Source organism: Orcinus orca, chromosome 8 (genome assembly GCF_937001465.1).
Source record: "Orcinus orca chromosome 8, mOrcOrc1.1, whole genome shotgun sequence".
Taxonomy (NCBI): Eukaryota; Metazoa; Chordata; class Mammalia; order Artiodactyla; family Delphinidae; genus Orcinus; species Orcinus orca.
The window spans coordinates 45,108,359-45,127,474 of NC_064566.1; the positions used below are offsets into that span (position 1 = coordinate 45,108,359).

The window sequence follows — 19,116 nt, forward strand, 5'->3', positions numbered from 1 at the left end:
ACCTAGCAGATCCCTCTTTCAAACTCATTGGGTCAATATTAGCTCACATTCCCCTTCTTACACCTACACTGGCAGAGGGGATGTGATTACTGTGATTGATTTAGATGAGACTAACAAGGATTGACTCCTGAGTCATTTCAGGGAGTGGTAGTCACCAAAACAAAATTAGGGCACTACTGGCACAGTAAAAAGTGGGAATGGCATTTGGATAATCAGCCAGTAGTTTCTGCCACATCTTTTATTTCTGCATGTCTAAATTTGAGGTCTCCTTAAAGGTCCACCTCAAATACCATCTCATCCATAAAGTTAACCTAAAGAAATTCTTTTGGCTCTTCTAAACTCCAAAAGCACTTTATTTATACTTCATGATTAAATTTTACGTTATGACTAAAATTATTTGTTTAGGTTCTTAGTTTCCCTAGAAGATATTAAGCTCCTGAGAGCAGGAACTCTGTCTAGATTCATCCTTGTATCTCTTACAGCCTGTAATGCTTAGTACCTGGTAAGAACTCAATATATGTTGAGTGAACAAAAATCTGTTGAAGAAATATTCTCATTTTAAATGACTGGGATAGGTTGAAGCTTTCCTTGTGTATTGATATAGTATAGTACCTAAATTACATTCTCCATCTTTGTTTTATAAATTACTCAGCTCACATTGAAGGGCCCAGTAGAAATTGTAGAAAACTGTAGGAATATGAATGTAGCAGATTTCTGATCCCTTAGTTTTCTGTTGCTCTTCTTTGGCAAACACAGAATTAATGTTTGATTTTACTATTAGTCAAAAAAAATTTTTTTTGCCTCAGTATCTCTAACCATTATATCTTTATGGTGATTAAACATCATCCTTAAAATAAGATTCTAAGTTAGAAAAACAAAAGTATTAAAAACATAGGCAATCAGACCTTTCATTTGTATAATTTTTCTTGATTTTAGATCTAAAGAAATGTTTTATTTGCATTTCTTAGTTTCTTTTTGAAAGACTCTATGAGAAGTCAGTGTTAACATTAGAAAAAAAGAGTTAAAGTCCAGTATAAAAAGCTGATAGTAGGGCTTCCCTGGTGGCGTAGTGGTTGAGAGTCCGCCTGCCGATGCAGGGGACGCGGGTTCGTGCCCCCGTCCGGGAAGATCCCACATGCCGCGGAGCGGCTAGGCCCGTGAGCCATGGCCGCTGAGCCTGCGCGACCGGAGCCTGTGCTCCGCAATGGGAGAGGCCACAACAGTGAGAGTCCCGCGTACCGCAAAAAAAAAAAAAAAAAAAAAAAAGCTGATAGTAGACTGAAATTTTATATTTCTTAATCTTAAGCAACTAAAAGCCAATTTACAGTAAGACCTTATCCTGAGTATCTGCTATCTGCTGTGGCGGTTATACTCAAACATTATAAAAAAATAATCTAAATAATGTTTAAATGGAATACTTTGTGGGAATAATATTAGAAAAATTAATGGGTTAATTAAAATTATGGACTAAGGTGGCTGTTAAGAAGCTTCATGAATTATTTTATTTTCATCCATCTTTTTACTTAGACCAACACCTTGGAGTCATCCTTGACTTCTCTTTTTCTCTTATACCCACCCCACAGTCAGTGTATGAGTGAATCCTGTCAGGTTTCTCTTCAAAATATATTCAGAATGTGACCAACTCTTACCATTGTCATTACTATCACCTTATTCCTAGCAACCATCATCTCTCACTGGAATTATTCCAATAGCCTTCTAACTCGTCTCCCTGCTTCTGCCCTTGTCCCCATTATGTCTAGTCTCAGCACAATAACCAGTCTATTCCACTCATAATCTGAAATGAAATTAGATCTTATTACTCCTTGGCTCAAAACCCTCCAGTGACTTGCCATGCCCTTGGAGTAAAAACCAAAGTCATTACTATGAACAGCAAAGTTCTATACATTCTGTCCCCACCTCACTCCCTAACCCTATCTTCAACCACTCCTCTCTCTCTCATTCTGTTCCAGCCACGCTTGGCTTCTTGCCAGATTCACTTCTGCCTTTGCACTTGACTGTCATCCTGGAATGCTCTTTCCCCCAGATATCCATATGACTGATTCGTGCACCTCTTTAGTTCCTAAATGTCACCTACTCTGTGAGGCCTTCCCTGTAGCCTTTCAGCATTTTCTCTCCTCTGTTTAATATTCTCCATAGCACTTATTTCCATCTTATCTAATCTGTATTTTATTTGTCTGTCTCTCCTACCTATAGTGTAACCTCCATGAAGACAGGGATTTTTGTCTGGTTTTTACACACTATGTCACCAGTGCCTAGAGCAGTGCACATAGTACGTGTAACACCCACATAATGGGTACTTGATAAATATTATGTGAATTGTATGATTATAATAATAACAGTTTGTAGCGAATATAACAAAAAAGAAGACTCACGGATATAGAGAACAAACTAGTGGTTACCAGTGGCAGGGGTGGGTAGGTAGGGGCAATATAAAGGGAGGGGAATAAGAGGTACAAACTATGAGGTATAAAATAAGCTACAAGAATATATTGTACAACACAGGGAATATAGCTAATATAATAACTATAAATTGAGTATAACCTTTAAAAATTGTGAATCACTATATTGTATACCTGTAAGTTATATTGTACATCAACTATACTTCAATTTAAAAAATTGAAGTTTGATGAGCTTTGCTATTAAATACTAAGTTTATATGAATTATTCCCTAATTTCTGAACTGTGCAGTTCCAGAGGAAGACTGGCCCAGTTTCCTCAGCTCTGAAAGTCTTATTTTGTAAGCCTGTATAAATTCCTGTCACCTTTAATGCTATTTATTTGTTCTCTACCCCATGTATAGTCTTTTATTACAAAGAATCTTACATATTTGCATCTCTGTAGAGACCTTACCTTCCCCAAATTTAATGAATTTTCTGATTACTGGAGATGGTTCTACCATTTTCACAGTGGAATCTGATTCATACTTGATTCTGTTTTTTCTCTTACTGCCCTCTCAAGTAATAATTAATAAATGCTAGTTACAAATATTATTATTTTATTCAAAATATTGAAATGTTGCTATAATCATGTCTTTTTAATATAACCTATTGTACTTCACTTTCTCATGTCTCCAGATTGTAAGTTTTGGTATATAATAGAACTTAAGATATTCAAGAAGGAAATCTGTTGTTTCAGTTATAGTAGAATGGCATGTGGTTGTTGGATTCAAATAAATCTTTAATTAAAAAATTCTATAGGGGCTTCCCTGGTGGTCCAGTGGGTAAGGCTCCGTACTCCCAATGCAGAGGGCCCGGGTTTGATCCCTGATCAGGGAACTAGATCCCACATTCATGCTGCAACTAAAGATCCCACGTGCCACAACGAAGATCCTGTATACCGCAACTAAGACCCGGCACAGCCAAAATAAATGATAAATGAATAAATACATAAATATTTTTAAAAACTGAACCTTAATTTTAAAAAAAAGAAATTCTTTAAATAAATTAAAATGAAAAGGATTGTCAATACTGATCTCTAAAATTAGTTTCTTAATTCTGGGAAAGTTGCCTGACCTCAACAACTAAACAGGATGATGGCTAATCAACCCTACAGGTTATTTTGAGTATCACATGATATAATATTGTATATTTTGAACCCCACAAATGTAGGGGACATGATATTATTCATTTGCTCAGACTCTTGCTCTCTTGTTAGGTAATTTGCAAACTTTGAAAACTTCTGTTTCCTAGGATGTTTGACTAAATATTTGTTCCCCTTTTTTGGGAAAAATCGATCCAAAAAATTATCAACTTTTTTTTTTCATTTTCTTTGTATTTTTAGATTAACAAAAGCAGTGGCGTTGTGGAAGCATCACGGATCATGAATTTGTACCAGTTTATGCAGCTTTATAAAGACATCACAAGTCAAGCAGCAGGAGTATTGGCACAGAGCTCCACCTCTGAAGACCCTGATGAAAACTCATCATCTGTAACATCTTGTCAGGCTAGTCTTTGGATGGGAAGGTATACAGTTCATAAATACCATGTTTCTCTTATTTTCCAACATGCAAAGTACTGAAATCGCATTAATGTTTTTGCTGGTGTTCTCCATGACATCTTAAATCACATTACTTTTTGTCTTAGTTGATATTATATCCCAGATATGCTTTTGGATTATTCTGTGTTTCAGGACATTGTTAGAGTGCCAAATTAAAGAAAAACTAAAGTGGCTCACACCAGGTAATACTTCTGTCAATCTAGTTTCCATGAATCCACTCTCCGCTCTACTTGCTTCCATTTAATGACAAAGGATATAGTTTAATACCCCTCTTATAATAGGCATTTAGGTTCTTAGACAATCAAAGCTCTTCAGGGAATTAGGTCCAAGAATCTGGCAAAAACCATTCCAGTTTTTCTTAAAGATATCTGACTAATTGGAGCATTAACATTGTAAATACTGTCTCCAGGACTTGGCAGTCCATTCAGGAATGAACAAGTAGTTGGTGCACATATTGCATGTACTGAGTTACCAGAAGGAAATGAAGTCAGACAGCATTTTCTGTGATGGTGCTTGTTTACTCAGGCCTAATATATTATTGTTCTATCTAAACTTTCTTTTCCTTCTCTGTAATGCTTTTGGCATGTGAAAACTCCCACCTGTTGCCATTTGACAACCATGACCATAACTTAACTTTATAAATGCCTCATTGGAAAAAGGCTTATGTGGGTCCAGACATGTTGACATCCTGTCTTATTGTCATACAGGGTAGACAGCACAAATCTGAATTGACAGTGTCTTTTAACTTGAAGTTAAGAATATGGTTAACAAGAACTTCTTTTTTATTGCTCCATTTACAGTTGCATTTTCCGATCCATTCTTAACCACCTGGTTTCCAAATACTATGTTGTAGTAAGATTGTATTTTAACTTATCATTTCCTGTTTATCTTTAATAGGATTGTTTGGTTTTCTACGTTTGGGCTGTACAAGTGTTGCTGATGAAATGCCAAATGAGTTTTAGAGTATTATAGGCAGGATTTTGGCTTATCTTTCCTGTATTTTGTAAAGTTAATCTTTCAAAGACAGGCGTCTGATTTCCTGCTTTTTTTCCTCTCCCTCTTCAGAATGGTGATTTTTTTTTTTTGAGTATTTTGAAAGTTGACAATAGTATTTACTAGTAAATAGTATTTACTAAGCTCAATGGTAGCAAATTAATTGAAAGTAATACTTTTTTCTTATTGCAGTCATTGTAATGAAGGAGGTAAGAGTGTTATTCCTTTTCATGTGCGCTTGAGACTGGGAAACTCAATGCCTGATTGGTAGGTTAGGGCTGCTTCTTGCCTTTGTATGTTTTTTGGGTTTTTTTGTTACACCCTGATACACTTAGTTCATAGAAAAACAGACTTCTCAAGTTGAGAGGGATCTTAAGAGGTATTTATTTGGTTCAGCCTTACATCTGGTGCCTATTTCTATTAGTGGTTTATATTTATTAAGTACTTGTAGGGTATTAGGCATTGTGATGAGTGCTTTACACGTATAAACTCATTAAATCACAACAACCCCATAGGAATACAATTATTGGTTCATTACAGATGTAGAAACTGAGGTTTAGACAAATAAATGACACGGCTAGAAATTGGCCTAGCTGAGATTCACATTCTGGCCTGTCTGGCAATACAGCCATGGTCGCAACCTCTGCATTAGTACTCTCTGGTGCAGGAAGATCCTATATTAGAGTGCTTCTTAAACTTTAATATTCACTGGTTTTGAGAAGGAGCTTGAGATTCTGTCAGGTTCCCAGGTGTTGTCACTACTGCTCATCCATGGATAGCACTTTGCATAGTGAGACTTAACCACATTTAGCCAAGTGGTAGTCCAGCTTGTACATGAACACCTGCAGCTGTAAGGGACTCACTGCCTCAGAAAGGCAAGCCTTTTGATTCACAAATAGCTTTAATCACTATGTAATTTTCCCTTTTGCATTATTTTCCTCAGAGACAAAATCTGGCTCTCCTAAGGCAGCACAGCACAGATTCTAGAACCAAATTGCCTGTGTTCAAATCCTGGCTCTACTCCTTACTATGTCACTCTGGACAAGTTATTAAACTCTCTTTCCTCAGTTTCCTCATCTTTTAAAAGAGGATGACAATGATAAGATCTACTTCCTAGGACTCTTGGGAGAGTTAAGTGAGTTAATATATGTAAAATGCTTGGGGGCTTCCCTGGTAGTGCGGTGGTTAAGAATCCACCTGCCAACGCAGGGGACATGGGTTGGAGCCCTGGTCTGGGAAGATCCCACATGCCACGGAGCAACTAAGCCCATGTGCCACAACTACTGAGCCTGCGCTCTAGAGCCCATGAGCCACAACTGAAGCCCGCACGCCTAGAGCCCGTGCTCCACAATAAGAGAAGCCACCGCAATGAGAAGCCCGCGCACCACAAGTAAGAGTAGCCCCTGCTCGCCGCAACTAGAGAAAGCCTGCGCACAGCGACAAAGACCCAACGCAGCCAAAAATAAATAAATAAATAAAATGCTTGGAACAGTGCCTGGCCCATAAAAAAAAAAAAAGTGTGTAAAAGTTAACTATCATTATTCTTAAATTATTACTGTATTCTACTTATTTCAGTGACACTGCCCTCTGGAAATCCACCAAACAAGTCTGTTCTCTCTTTCAGTCCTTCAAATACTTGAAAACAGAAAACAGATTCTCACTGAGCCTCTGTTCTCCAGGATAAGCCTCCCCAGTTCCTTCGGCCTTTGTTTGTATAGGTCTCTTCTATATCCCAGAGGCTTTCCTGGATGATCTTTTATTTGTCAATTTGTCTTTCAGGGTAGGGGGCAGAGAACTGAATTCTCCACTTTACAAGTGGTCTAATAAGGACAAACAGAGCAAGACTCTTCCTCCTTCCTTCTTCTGGTCACTGTATTGCTAGGAAGGTAGCAAGAAAAGTGAACATAGTACAGCTTCTACTGGCTGCTTCTGTGTCTCCTGTTGTTTCTTTCACCTCCATCCAGAATGCTGTTCTTTGTAACCCTCTACTCCTCAGTTTTAAACTCTAACCGTCAGGACTCTGTCACTGTTTATGGATTCAATTATATTCTCTGCTGCTGACACCCAAGTCCATGTCCTTAGACATAAATTGTAAACTCCTCAAGAGCAGAGACCCTAGTTCTTCTGGGTCTGGCACAATACGTGGCACCTAAAAGGCATTTAAACATTTAAATGAATAGATATAGAAAAATTCAAATAACATTAGATCCACATCCATCTAGGGTTTCATTAAGTTTCCCCATTTCAATTCAGGGGCTGCCCTCTTTTATGCATTGCTAAAGCATAGCATTTAATCTATTACCACATCCTGATGATTTGTCTTTTGTAATGCCGCTTAGACCAGGCCCTAATTATCTCCCAGGTGAATTGCTGAAATAAGGATCTGATTGGTGTTCCTCCCTCTAGACTGTCCTCCATACTGCTCTCCCAATTAATCTCCTACAGCATTATTTCCAATGGGGGTTCACTTTCCCCTTGATTAAACTCTGTCAGAACAAGTTTAAACTTATTATTTTGACATACAAGGATCAGATTATCTCTGCTATACTTAAGCAATCTTTTCTCTTATTTTTCTCCCCGGAGCATGATGCTAGCCTCCTTGTTACACACATATACAGAGTTTTGGGGTTTTTTTTTCCTACCTCTGTAGCTTTGTTTATTCACATAGAACGTCCTCTGTCTGTCGAAATCCTATCATTTTTTCTACCTCATCTTTCCAGCAAGTTTGAAATATACTCATTTCTTCCTTCTTTACTTAGCACTTACTACATGTAATGCACATTTGACATTTGCTTATCTTCTATATACAAATTGACAGATTTTAAAGTACTATATAATGTCTTATATACAGTGGTATAAGCACAGCAGGGAATAAAAACATGTTAGAGATAGTTCCTACCCTCAAGAAGCTTATAGTCCAGTGGCTATACTTTGAAACATTTAATTTTTGTATAATTATAAAAGGTAGTACATGCTTGATGAAGTAAACCTAAAAATTACAGAATAGCACAAAGATTAAAAGCAAATTAAAATCACTTCAAGAAACATGTATTGAGAACCTAAGACAAACTCCTTGTATTCAAAGAGCTTACAGTGTATGGATAGACCAACCAATAAATAGCCAATTAAAATACAGTATTTAAGTCCTTTAACTGAGGAAAATGTTGGTTTTGAGAGCATAGAGAAGATGGTATCTTGAGCTGAGTAACTGAGGTTGGAGTTAACCAAACTCACAAGAGTATGCCAGGAAAGGAAAACACCACATACAAAGGTCCTTGGCTCATTCAGGGGCCTTCAGAATTGTGGCTGGAGTAGAAGGTTCAATATCTCTTTTCTTCCCAAGATGAAAGAGCTCTTTGAGGACAAATAACTTTGCTTTCTAACTCTTTTTATATTTCATATAGCAAGCACCTGATCCTTAAGAATAAGCTATTCTTTCACTTATATGCCCATTATCAGCAGTAGCATAACAAGACTCTGATGGCAGGATCCCTATTTTAGAAAGCTTTGTATCCTGCATGGTACATAAATCATATATTGGTTGAATTCATTTATAAAAATTCAATATGATTAAAATGGGCTAAGTTATTTTCCAGTTTTGGTCCATATTTTCCTTTTAACCATCTCAGGATTTATCTTTTATCCAGTCCTTCCTTTATGGAATTTGCCCCTCTAGTACTTCTTCCCTAATATATTAGCTGTCCCTAAAAGATAAGTTAATTTACTCTGATATTGCATGAGTCGTATTGTGCTTTATGTTGGGGGCACATAGATGCTTGATAATGCTTTTTAAGGCAATGGAAACAAAGTTTACTGCACAGTGACAACAGAGAATATCATTGCTCCAGCTCAGTTTTCACATTGCAGGGTAAAGCAGCTGACTGACGAGGAGGAGTGCTGTATCTGTATGGATGGTCGAGCTGACCTCATCCTGCCTTGTGCTCACAGCTTTTGTCAGAAGTGCATTGACAAGTGGTAAGTAATCTGCTGCCTTCATGGGTTAGGCCAAGATCAAGAGGGAGAGTGTATATGAATAAACTTCAAAAAATGCAAAAATATTATAGTTAAGTATAAGAGATTTTGTTCTTTAGTACTTTGGATTTTATGACATGCCTCCTACTGGTTAAAATATTTTTATACCTAAAGTTTACAAAATGTGGGGATGTATCTTAGTTTTGACAACTTACTTTTGCTGTAAGGAGATTTGTGCCTGACTAGAGTCTAGAATCAAACATTCCGCCTTTTCTTCTATTTTCCTCCTCATTTCTACTTTTTTCCTCCATATATGATTAGAAAGAATAATATGAATCCTTGAATATTGAATATTGGACCTGGAGAGGACTTTAGAGAATAGCTAGTCAAGCTCATTGTTTTACAAAATAAGAATCAAGTGTTCAGGAGAATTTATAATTGACATACAATATGTCAGTTATAACTACATATATTTAACGTACAATTTGATATATTTTGATATATGTATATGCCCATAAAAATCATCATCACAATCTAGGTAATGAACAAATCTGTCACTCCCAAAAGTTACCTCATGCCCACTGTAAGGTCTCCTTCCCCCCACCCCTTCTTTTAGTCCCCAGACAACCACTAATATGCTTTCAATCACTATAAAATAATTTGGATTTTCTATAATTTTTATAAATGGAATCATACAGTATGTACTCTTTTTTTGTCTGGCTTTTTTCATTCATTATAATTATTTCAAGATTTACTTATGTTGTAGTATATATCAGTAGCTCCTTCCTTTTTATTACTGAGTAGTATTCATTGTATGGATATACCACAGCTTATTTATTATCCATTCACCCGTTGATGGACATCGGGTTGTTTTCAATTTTTGGCTATTACAAATAAAGCTGCCTTTATATATACTTTAAATGTACATTTGTGGACAACTGCTTTTATGGACATACATTTTGTTTTTTTCTTGGATAAATAACTAGAAGTGGAATGGCTAGATCATACGGTAGGTATATGTTTAACTTTTTAAGAAACTGCCCACTGTTTTCCAAAGTGGCTGTGACATTTTACACTCCTACCAGCAGTGTATGAGTGCTCCACTTGCCACACAACCTTGCCAGTACTTGGTATTTGTCAGTCCTTTTAATTGTAGCCATTCTAATAGATGTGTAGTGGTATCTCACTGTGGTTTTAATTTGCCTTTCCCTCCTGACTGATGCTGCTGCGCATCTTTTCTTATGCTAATTTTCCATCTGTATGTATTTCATCTTTAGTGAAGTATTCATTCAGATCTTTTGCCCATTTCTTTATTGGGTTGTTTTGTATTAAGTTTTGAGAGTTCTTTATGTATTATGGATACATGTCCTTTATCAGATATATGATTTGCAAATATTTTCTCCCACTCTGATTTATCTTTTCATTCTCTTAAGAATGTCTTTCAAAGAGTAGACGTTTTTAATTTTGATGAAGTCCAATTTCTCAGTTTGTGATTAATGGATAATGATTTTTTACTGTCATATCTAAGAAATCTTTGTGTAACCCAAGGATACAAAGGTTTTCTTCCATTTTTTCTTCCAAAAGATTTATAGTTTTTAGGTTTTACATTTTGGTCTATGATCTATTTTGAGTTAACTTTTATATATGCTGTGACATGTGGATCAAAAAGTTTTTATTTTACGCTTACATGGCTTTCCAGTTGCTCCAGCACAATTTGTCGAAAAGACTATCTTTTCTTCACTAAATTGCCTCTTCACCTTTGTTAAAAATCAGTTGTTAAAGCACAGGTGAGTCTATTTCTGGACTCTATTCTGTTCCATTGACCTATTGTCTATTTCACACCAATACCACACTACATAGGTTAGTGTAGCTTTGTAAGTCTTAAAATCAGGGAGTGTTAATCCTCCAACTTTGTTCTTTTTCAAAGTTGTTTTGGCTTTTCTAGATCTTCTGCATTTCAGTGTGAACTGTATAATCAGCTTGTCAATTTCTACAAAAAAGCTATAAGAATTTTGATTGGGATTGCATTAAATAATTTTGAGAGTGTTAACTTCTTAACAATACTGAGTCTTCCAACCCACATCACAGTATATTTCTCGATTTATTTAGGTCTTCTTTAATTTCTGTCATCAATATTTGTAGTTTCCAGTGTTGCATATCCTTGACAGATTGATCCCTAAGTATTTTATAATTTTTATGCTACTTTAAATGGTATTTTTAAATTTCAGTTTCTGATTATTGTATTTCTATGTACTAGCAATAAACAGATTTTGTGTATCAATCTATCGTGCAACCTTACTGATTTATTTATTAGCTCTTATAGCTTTATTGTAGATTCCATAGGATTTTATCAAGTGTGTGAAAAACACTTTTGAAAGATACTTTTTCTGGATATAGAATTCTAGACTGATATTTTTTCTCTCAGTACTTTAATGATGTTGCTCCCCCCCCTTCTTGCTTACATCATTTCCTGTGAGAAATCTGCTCTCATCCTCATCATTTTTCCTCTGTAGGTAATGTGCCTTTTTTTCTCTGGCTGCTTTTAAGGTTTTTTCCCTTTATCACTGATTTTGAGCAATTTGATTGATGTGCGTTAGTTTTCTTCATGTTCCTTGCACTTAGGGTTCATTGAACTCCTTGGATTTGTAGGTTTATAGTATCATCAGTTTTGGAAATTTTTCAGCCAGTATTTTCTCAAATATTTTTTTCTGTTTTCTTTTGTCCCCTCTCCTTCTGAGACTCCAGTTACTAATGTATTAGACCACTTTAGGTTGTCCCACAGTTCACTGATGCTATTTTCCTTCTTTTTTTTTTTTTTTTTGCGGTACATGGGCCTCTCACTGCTGTGGCCTCTCCTGTTGCAGAGCACAGGCTCCGGACATGCAGGCCCAGCGGCCATGGCTCATGGGCCCAGCCGCTCCGTGGCATGTGGGATCCTCCCGGACCGGGGCACAAACCCGTGTCCCCTGCATCGGCAGGCGGACTCTCAACCACTGCACCACCAGAGAAGCCCTTTCCTTCTTTTTTGAGTCATTTTCTCTGTATTTCATTTTGGATAGTTAATATTGCTATATCTTTTCAAATTCACTAATCTTTTTTTCCTGCAATGTCTAACTTGCCATTAATCCCACCCAGTGTATTTTTTTCTTGAGATATCTTAGTTTTCATCCAGAAGTTTAAGTTTTTAATATCTTCCAATCTCTGCTTAATATGTTTGTCTTTCCTCTACTTTTTTAATATATGGAATATAATTATCATAACCTTTCATTTTCTTGCTGCTAATTCTAATATCTGTGTGAGTTCTGGATTACTTTTGATGGATTTTCCTCTTCATTTTGGGTTGTATTTTTATACTTCTTTGTATGACTGGTAGTTCTTAACTGGGTGCCAGACATTGTGATTTTTTTACCTTTTGGGGTACTGGATATTTTTGTATACGTATAAATATTCTTGAGCTTTGTTCTGGAATATAGTTACTTGGAAACAGTTTAATCCTTTTGAGTCTTGCTTTTATGGTTTGTTAGGCAGGACCAGAATGATGTTTAGTTTAGAAGCTAATTATGCCCCACTAATGAGACAAGACTTCAGAGTACTCTACCCAATGCTCCATAAATTATGAGGTTTTCCATGCTGGCTGGTGGGAACAGGCAATGTCCCAGGCCCTGTGTGAGCTTTGGTTACTGTTCCCTCAAATCCTTTTGGGTGATTCCACAGCCTCGAGTAGTTTCCTCACATGCACACACTGATCATTACTCTACTGAATATATCTACGGGGACCTTCAGTAGACTCTGGGATTCTCCCTTTGTGTAGCTTTCTCCTTTGCAGTACTCCACCCTATGAACTCTAGCTGCTTTGGCTTCCCGAGGTCCTCAGCTCTGACTTGTCAACTCAGGGAGTCTACCGGGCTCCATCTCAGTCTCCCCTGCTTGCTCTGTAGCCTGGAAACTCTCAAGGGCAGTAAGCTGGGCAATTATAGGGCTCACCTCCTTTTGCTTCCTATCTCTCCAGGGTTATTATCTTTTGTCATCTTATGCTTAGTGTTGAAAACCATTATTTCATGTATTTTGTCCAGTGTTTTAGTTGTTTCAAGTGGGAAGATAAAGCTGTTCCCTATTGGCCAGAAACTGTTTTAAAATTGTAACTTTGTGCACAGAAAAGCACACAATTATCTTGAAAAATATCTCTGAGGAACCAGAAATGAATCTGAATTATATATGCCAGCTGTACTTTCACGTTGAGTTTTTGGAACAGATTTCTAAATTTTTGCACAGAAGCCAAGGAGCAACTGATACAATTTAATTACTTTGGTCTCAGACTTCACTGAGAGATGAAGAGAAAAATATTTTCCCTCTATGACATGTTTCTGGCTCAAATATGTTATTTTTGAAATTTCCAAAATAATGTTTGACAAGACAAAAAAATCCCTTTGGAAAACATAATCTGATTTAAGTGATTATATATAAGCTCTTTCCTCCCCCCAAAATTATTCTGCATGTAAAGTTCATTTATTATTTTAAACCTTGAATGCTTCCATTCCATTGTTTATAGCAGCAAAAGATAGGAAAAAACCTAAATGTCCTTCTATGGGAGATAAGTTAAATGAAGTATGGCCTATCCAAACAGTGTATGTTTATTTTGAATAGACAGCTCTAACAGGTGCTGATACTTGTAAAAAGAGCAGTGATGTATAGATACACACAAGCTTGGTCATGCCTGGTCTATCTCTAGAAGAATGTATAAGAAACTGGTAACAGTGGTTGCCTCTGGGGATAATAATTAAAGACTGGGATAGGAGGAAGAGATATATTTTTCACTATATACTTTTATGCTGTTTACTTTAAAAAAAAAAACATGTACTTGTATTGTTCCAAATCCATTTTTTAAACAGAAAAAGAAAACAAACTGTTATTTGACTTCTCTAATAGGAGTGATCGACACAGGAATTGCCCGATTTGCCGCCTACAGATGACTGGAGCAAATGAATCTTGGGTGGTGTCAGATGCACCCACTGAAGATGATATGGCTAACTATATTCTTAACATGGCTGATGAGGCAGGCCAGCCCCATAGGCCATGACCTTGGGGTGAAGTGTTCTGTTGCTAATGTGGGCTACAAACACTTTGGTCATGGCGGAAGAATGCAGGGATGTTGTAGGACAGACACAGAGAAGTCAATTTTCCCCACCCTCTTATTTTCACTATTCTGACAATTTGTCCATTTCCTTTGATAAACTTTCCATGTCTTCCATTTATGGTAAACTAAAACTTGCTACTGTTTTAGACCATATTTTCCTATTGTTTATCTGTTCTAATATATATTAGGACTAATTGCTCTTGAATCCTTTGCTGAGGTAACAGCAACATTTCCAGGGGCTTCTGAAATACTATTATTTTTCAGGGCAAGAGTATTCTGGAATCTATTTAGTTAGGTTTAAAATAAACCTTGAATGTTAAAAAGCTGTAGCCATCTGAGAGAAAATCTTAAATGACTGAAAATGTAGAATACATCAAAGTGTATGTTACTACTTAAATTAGTCTTACTGCTGGAATCTAAGGAGTATGTATGCCCCCTTGTGGTTAGCTATTGCTCCTTTTATAGTTTTTACTTGAAATAATCCACAATTATTTCATAACTTTAAGTGTTTTGGAACTACATGCTTTTCACTTAAAAGTCTTCTCCCCCCTCCCCCATGCTGTATAATTTGGATTAGGACTATAAACTTGGGCAGGACTTTGCCTTGTAAATGAATTTCTGCTGGAGAATCTTCTTGGCTATTCTGGAAATGCTTTCCCACAGCTGGGAAACTGTTCTAAATAGCTTTTGATAATACGTATGTATCTTGCCGTTTCAGATGGAAATTTTTCTTCATCACAGACCCTAAATTTCATGTCCAAATTATGATAAATCATTCAATATTGGTTTATGGTGCTTTTATTTTCTTAATTTGAAGGCATCTTTCTGAGGTCCCAAAGTCTTCAAATTTCTTAGATTAAGAGAGAAGAAAATAGGGTGTAGCCTTTTAACCATATGTACATAAAACACCTCTGAAAGTTAGGAGATTAATTTGACTTACTGTTTCACTGCATTTTATTTGAAATACCCTGAAAGAGTATAGTTATGTTCAGTGGCATTTGAACCATTTTTTTAAAATTTTGCTTATAAAGTAAAATTTTTTATTTTATGCAAACACTAACATTTCAGCATATAATAAACTAGGGCCTGATATCTTTAAAAAGTATTTTAACATTCCATGTAACTTTTCTGATTTATTATTGGTAAATTGCAAATGTTACTATTTTCCAGAGTACCAAAGTATACAATTTAAGTTGCTGCTTATTGACAGCAGAATTTTTGGATACTAGGGACTTTAATAGGCATGCAAATTAAGTAATTCATTTTTAGGAAAAATGTCTGACAAAGGGTAGCTTGATTTTACCCCCAAGATACTGATGACTAATTGGTTGACATTCATGATGGGGGCAGCTCAGTACCAAATAGCTAAACACTTGCTATGGACGCTTATGCAAGTAGAGTACTGGGGGCTGTAGCATATCAACCTGGCAGTGCACTTGATGGCTGTGTGACCTAGAGAAAGCCCCTTCCTCTGGTTTGTAGGTTCTTACTTTAGAAACAGACTTTATCTGTGGTTTTCACACTTTCTTTCAGCAATAGAACTTTTTTTTCAAGTAAAAATCTTACTCAGAACCCTTACACACACGTGCTGCACATGCATGAACACACACCCTACCCCACTAAATGTCATTTTGTCATTATAAATTTCCTTATATAAACTTTATATACCATAATAACTAAATATTTATGAAGTCAACCAATGAAAACATGTATTAATGCACTGGTGATTACCAGTATATTGGAATCTGATGAGTAATACAGTTGTATGATGGGACTTGTTTTTAAATTTTTTTTTCAAAAGAATTAAATAATTCAAGTCAAAATCCAGAACTCTGAATCTCCTCCATGGATTCTTAGTACTCCATGGAACCTATTTGGAAAACCTTGAGACAGAGAATCCTCTGAGGTGTTTTCCAGCTCTAAGATTTTAAATTGTCTTTATGGATTAGATTTTCTGAGTCTTATTCAGATTGCCCAATTTAAGAATGTTTCTGAAAATGAACAAAGTGGCTTTACTGATTTTTAGATCTTTCCAGGTATAGCCAATGATTTTATCCCCCAGAATCCTTCACCTTTCAAGGAATTATTTAACAGTGAGCCCAGTGACTTGATATTGCCCAAACCTTTTATTTATTTTCCAATATGAGCTCCAAGACACTAACTGATCTACTGTGAAATTAAACGTTTTTACTAGCCTTATCAAATAAAGGAGCACAGTTTTTTGCTCACTCCATTAAACTGGGTGATAATTCTTCAGATGTGAATGTTAGGTAGGTTCTACTGTAATAGCTAATCATAGAAGTTACAAATTGTTTAATGGATGAAATGTATACTTTTTGTATTCTGTACAGCTTGTCTTTTTTAAATATGAAGTACTTAAACGCACTTACTATGAGAGGAAATATGTGTGCCTTCTAGGATTTATGAAGTGGTTTCATGAACTCTTAAGAAATTTGTTTTATAAGTCATAAAGTTTCCCTATCTTAACCTAGTAACAAAGGGTTTACTCATAATACTGTAGAACTTTAGTTTGAGAAAGTGGATTTGACTATGTACTGAATTTAGACGTTGAAAATAATAGTATCTGTTTTATTCTTAGGGCAAACTGACATATTGTGCAATAAATAATCTTTAGCAAGTAAATTTTAGCTAATTGAAGAGATTTTTTTTTCTTATCATGTAGTTTCACATTCTTATATACTGTGTTTATATTCCTTAGAGGACTATTTTGTATTGTGCTCTGGGGGATTGTAATGTTTTTGTGCTATGTTTTAAAACTCATTTCAAATTAGACTCAATTTCCTTATACCTAATATATGTATGGGTAATAAGGCTGCTTGAAAATATATTTTGGTTCAGTGATTTTTATCACTGGAAAGTTGGATTCATTAAAAGGTAGTCCAAAGAATTTGCACTTTTCACTGTTTTTTCCTTCATTAAGTAAGTCCAGCTTACTTTGTCTAGGAATAAGAAAACTACTTGGAGATTAGGGAAATCAGCTGTTCACCCACATTTAAAATGGGCAACACAATGACAATATAATATAAAGAGTTAGCAACAGACTTTCATTTGTTTTCATGGTCTTTTGTTACCCTACTGAATAGTAAAAATAATCGATAAAATACTTTATGGTGGTTTTGATGTTTACCTTATAAGATCATTTCTAAGATAAAAGAATGTAATTAGAGAAGCAGGCTAGAATCTTAGTGCTGAGAAGTGGAAAGCCATTTATAAGAAGGAGTAGCAGTTAATAATTAATGTATATTGTCATGGAGAAGTACACATTTTGGTATCAAAGACATAAACGCCCCCTCAGATATATTTTGATAATCTTGCAGCTGTTTATAGTCTTAACTCTTTGGCATCCTCTTTCTAATCACACATTCCTTTAGAGGTTGAAGGTATAAAAATTTTCAAGGAACTGTATCTGATGAGTGTTCCTTTTATTGCAGTTATACTTTTTTTTTGAGATTTTAATTCTTTTTAATTTTTTTATTGGAGCAAAATTGCTTTACAATGTTGTGTTAGTTTCTGCTCTACAGTGAAGTAAATCAGCAATATTTATACCAATATCCACTCCCTCTTGGACCTCCCTCCCCACCTTTGCCCTCCCCCCCACCCCCCCCAATCTAGATCACAGAGCACCAAGCTGAGCTCCCTGTGCTATACAGCAGGTTCCCACTATCTATTTTACACACAGTAGTGTATTTATAGCAAACCTAATCTCCCTATTCGTCCCACCCTCCCTGTCCCCCCCATGTCCACAAGTCCGTTCTCTATGTCTGTGTCTCTATTCCTGTCCTACAAATAACTTCATCTGTACCATTTTTCTAGATTCCACATATATGCGTTAATATACGATATTTGTTTTTCTCTTTTTGGCTTACTTCACTCTGTATGATAGACTCTAGGTCCATCCACATCTCTACAAATGGACCCACTTTCATTCCTTTTTATGACTAATATTCCATTGTATATACATACCACATCTTCTTTATCCATTCATCTATCGTTGGACATTTAGGTTGTTTCCATGTCCTATTGTAAAGCGTGCTGCAATGAACATTGGGATACATGTGTCCTTTTGAATTATGGTTTTCTCAGGGTATATGCCCAGTAGTGGGATTGCTGGGTCATATGGTAGTTCTATTTGTAGTTTTTTAAGGAACCTCCATACTGTTCTCCATAGTGGCTGTATCAATTTACATTCCCACCAACAGTGCAAATGGGTTCGCTTTTCTCTACACCCTCTCCAGCATTTATTGTTTGTAGATTTTTTGACGATGGCCATTCTCACTGGTGTGAGGTGATACCTCATTGTAGTTTTGATTTGCATTTCTCCAATAATTAGTGATGTTGAGCATCTTTTCATGTGCCTCTTGGCCATCTGTATGTCTTCTTTGGTAAAATTTAGGTCTTTTGCACATTTTTAAATTGGGTTGTTTTTTTGATATTGAGATCCATGAGCTGTTTGTATATTTTGGAGATTAATCCTTTGTCTGTTGCTTCATTGGCAAATATTTTCTCCCATTCTGAGTGTTGTCTTCTTGTCTTATTTATGGTTTCCTTCGCTGTGCAGAAGTTTTTAAGTTTCATTAGGACCCATTTGTTTATTTTTGTTTTTATTTTCATTACTCTAGGAGGTGGGTCAAAAAAGATCTTGCTGTGGTTTATGTCAAAGAGTGATTTTCCTCTGTTTTCCTCTAAGAGTTTTATAGTGTCTGGTCTTACATTTAGGTCTTTAATCCATTTTGAGTTTATTTTTGGCTGTGGTGTTAGGGAATGTTCTAATTTCATTCTTTTACATGTAGCTGTCCAGTTTTCCCAGCACCACTTATTGAAGAGGCTGTCTTTTCTCCATTATATGTTCTTTCCTCCTTTGTCATAGATTAGGTGACCATATGTGCATGGGTTTATCTCTGGGCTTTCTATCCTGTTCATTGATCTATATTTCTGTTTTTGTGCCAATACCATACTGTCTTCATTACTGTAGCTTTGTA

General features: G+C 36.0%; 1 protein-coding gene across 3 annotated transcripts in view; it reads left to right on the forward strand.

Annotated features, from left to right (window-relative positions):
- Positions 1–17,179, forward strand: part of RNF141 (ring finger protein 141) — a 48,613-nt gene extending 31,434 nt beyond the window's left edge. For all 3 annotated transcript variants that reach the window (XM_004279194.4, XM_049713592.1, XM_033404537.2), the window contains 3 exons: positions 3,802–3,983; positions 8,878–8,985; positions 13,909–17,179. In XM_004279194.4, the coding sequence (XP_004279242.1) occupies positions 3,802–3,983; positions 8,878–8,985; positions 13,909–14,059 (441 nt within the window). In that variant the 3' untranslated portion in view covers positions 14,060–17,179. The remainder of the gene's footprint in view (positions 1–3,801; positions 3,984–8,877; positions 8,986–13,908) is intronic.
- Positions 17,180–19,116: the final 1,937 nt, after the last annotated feature.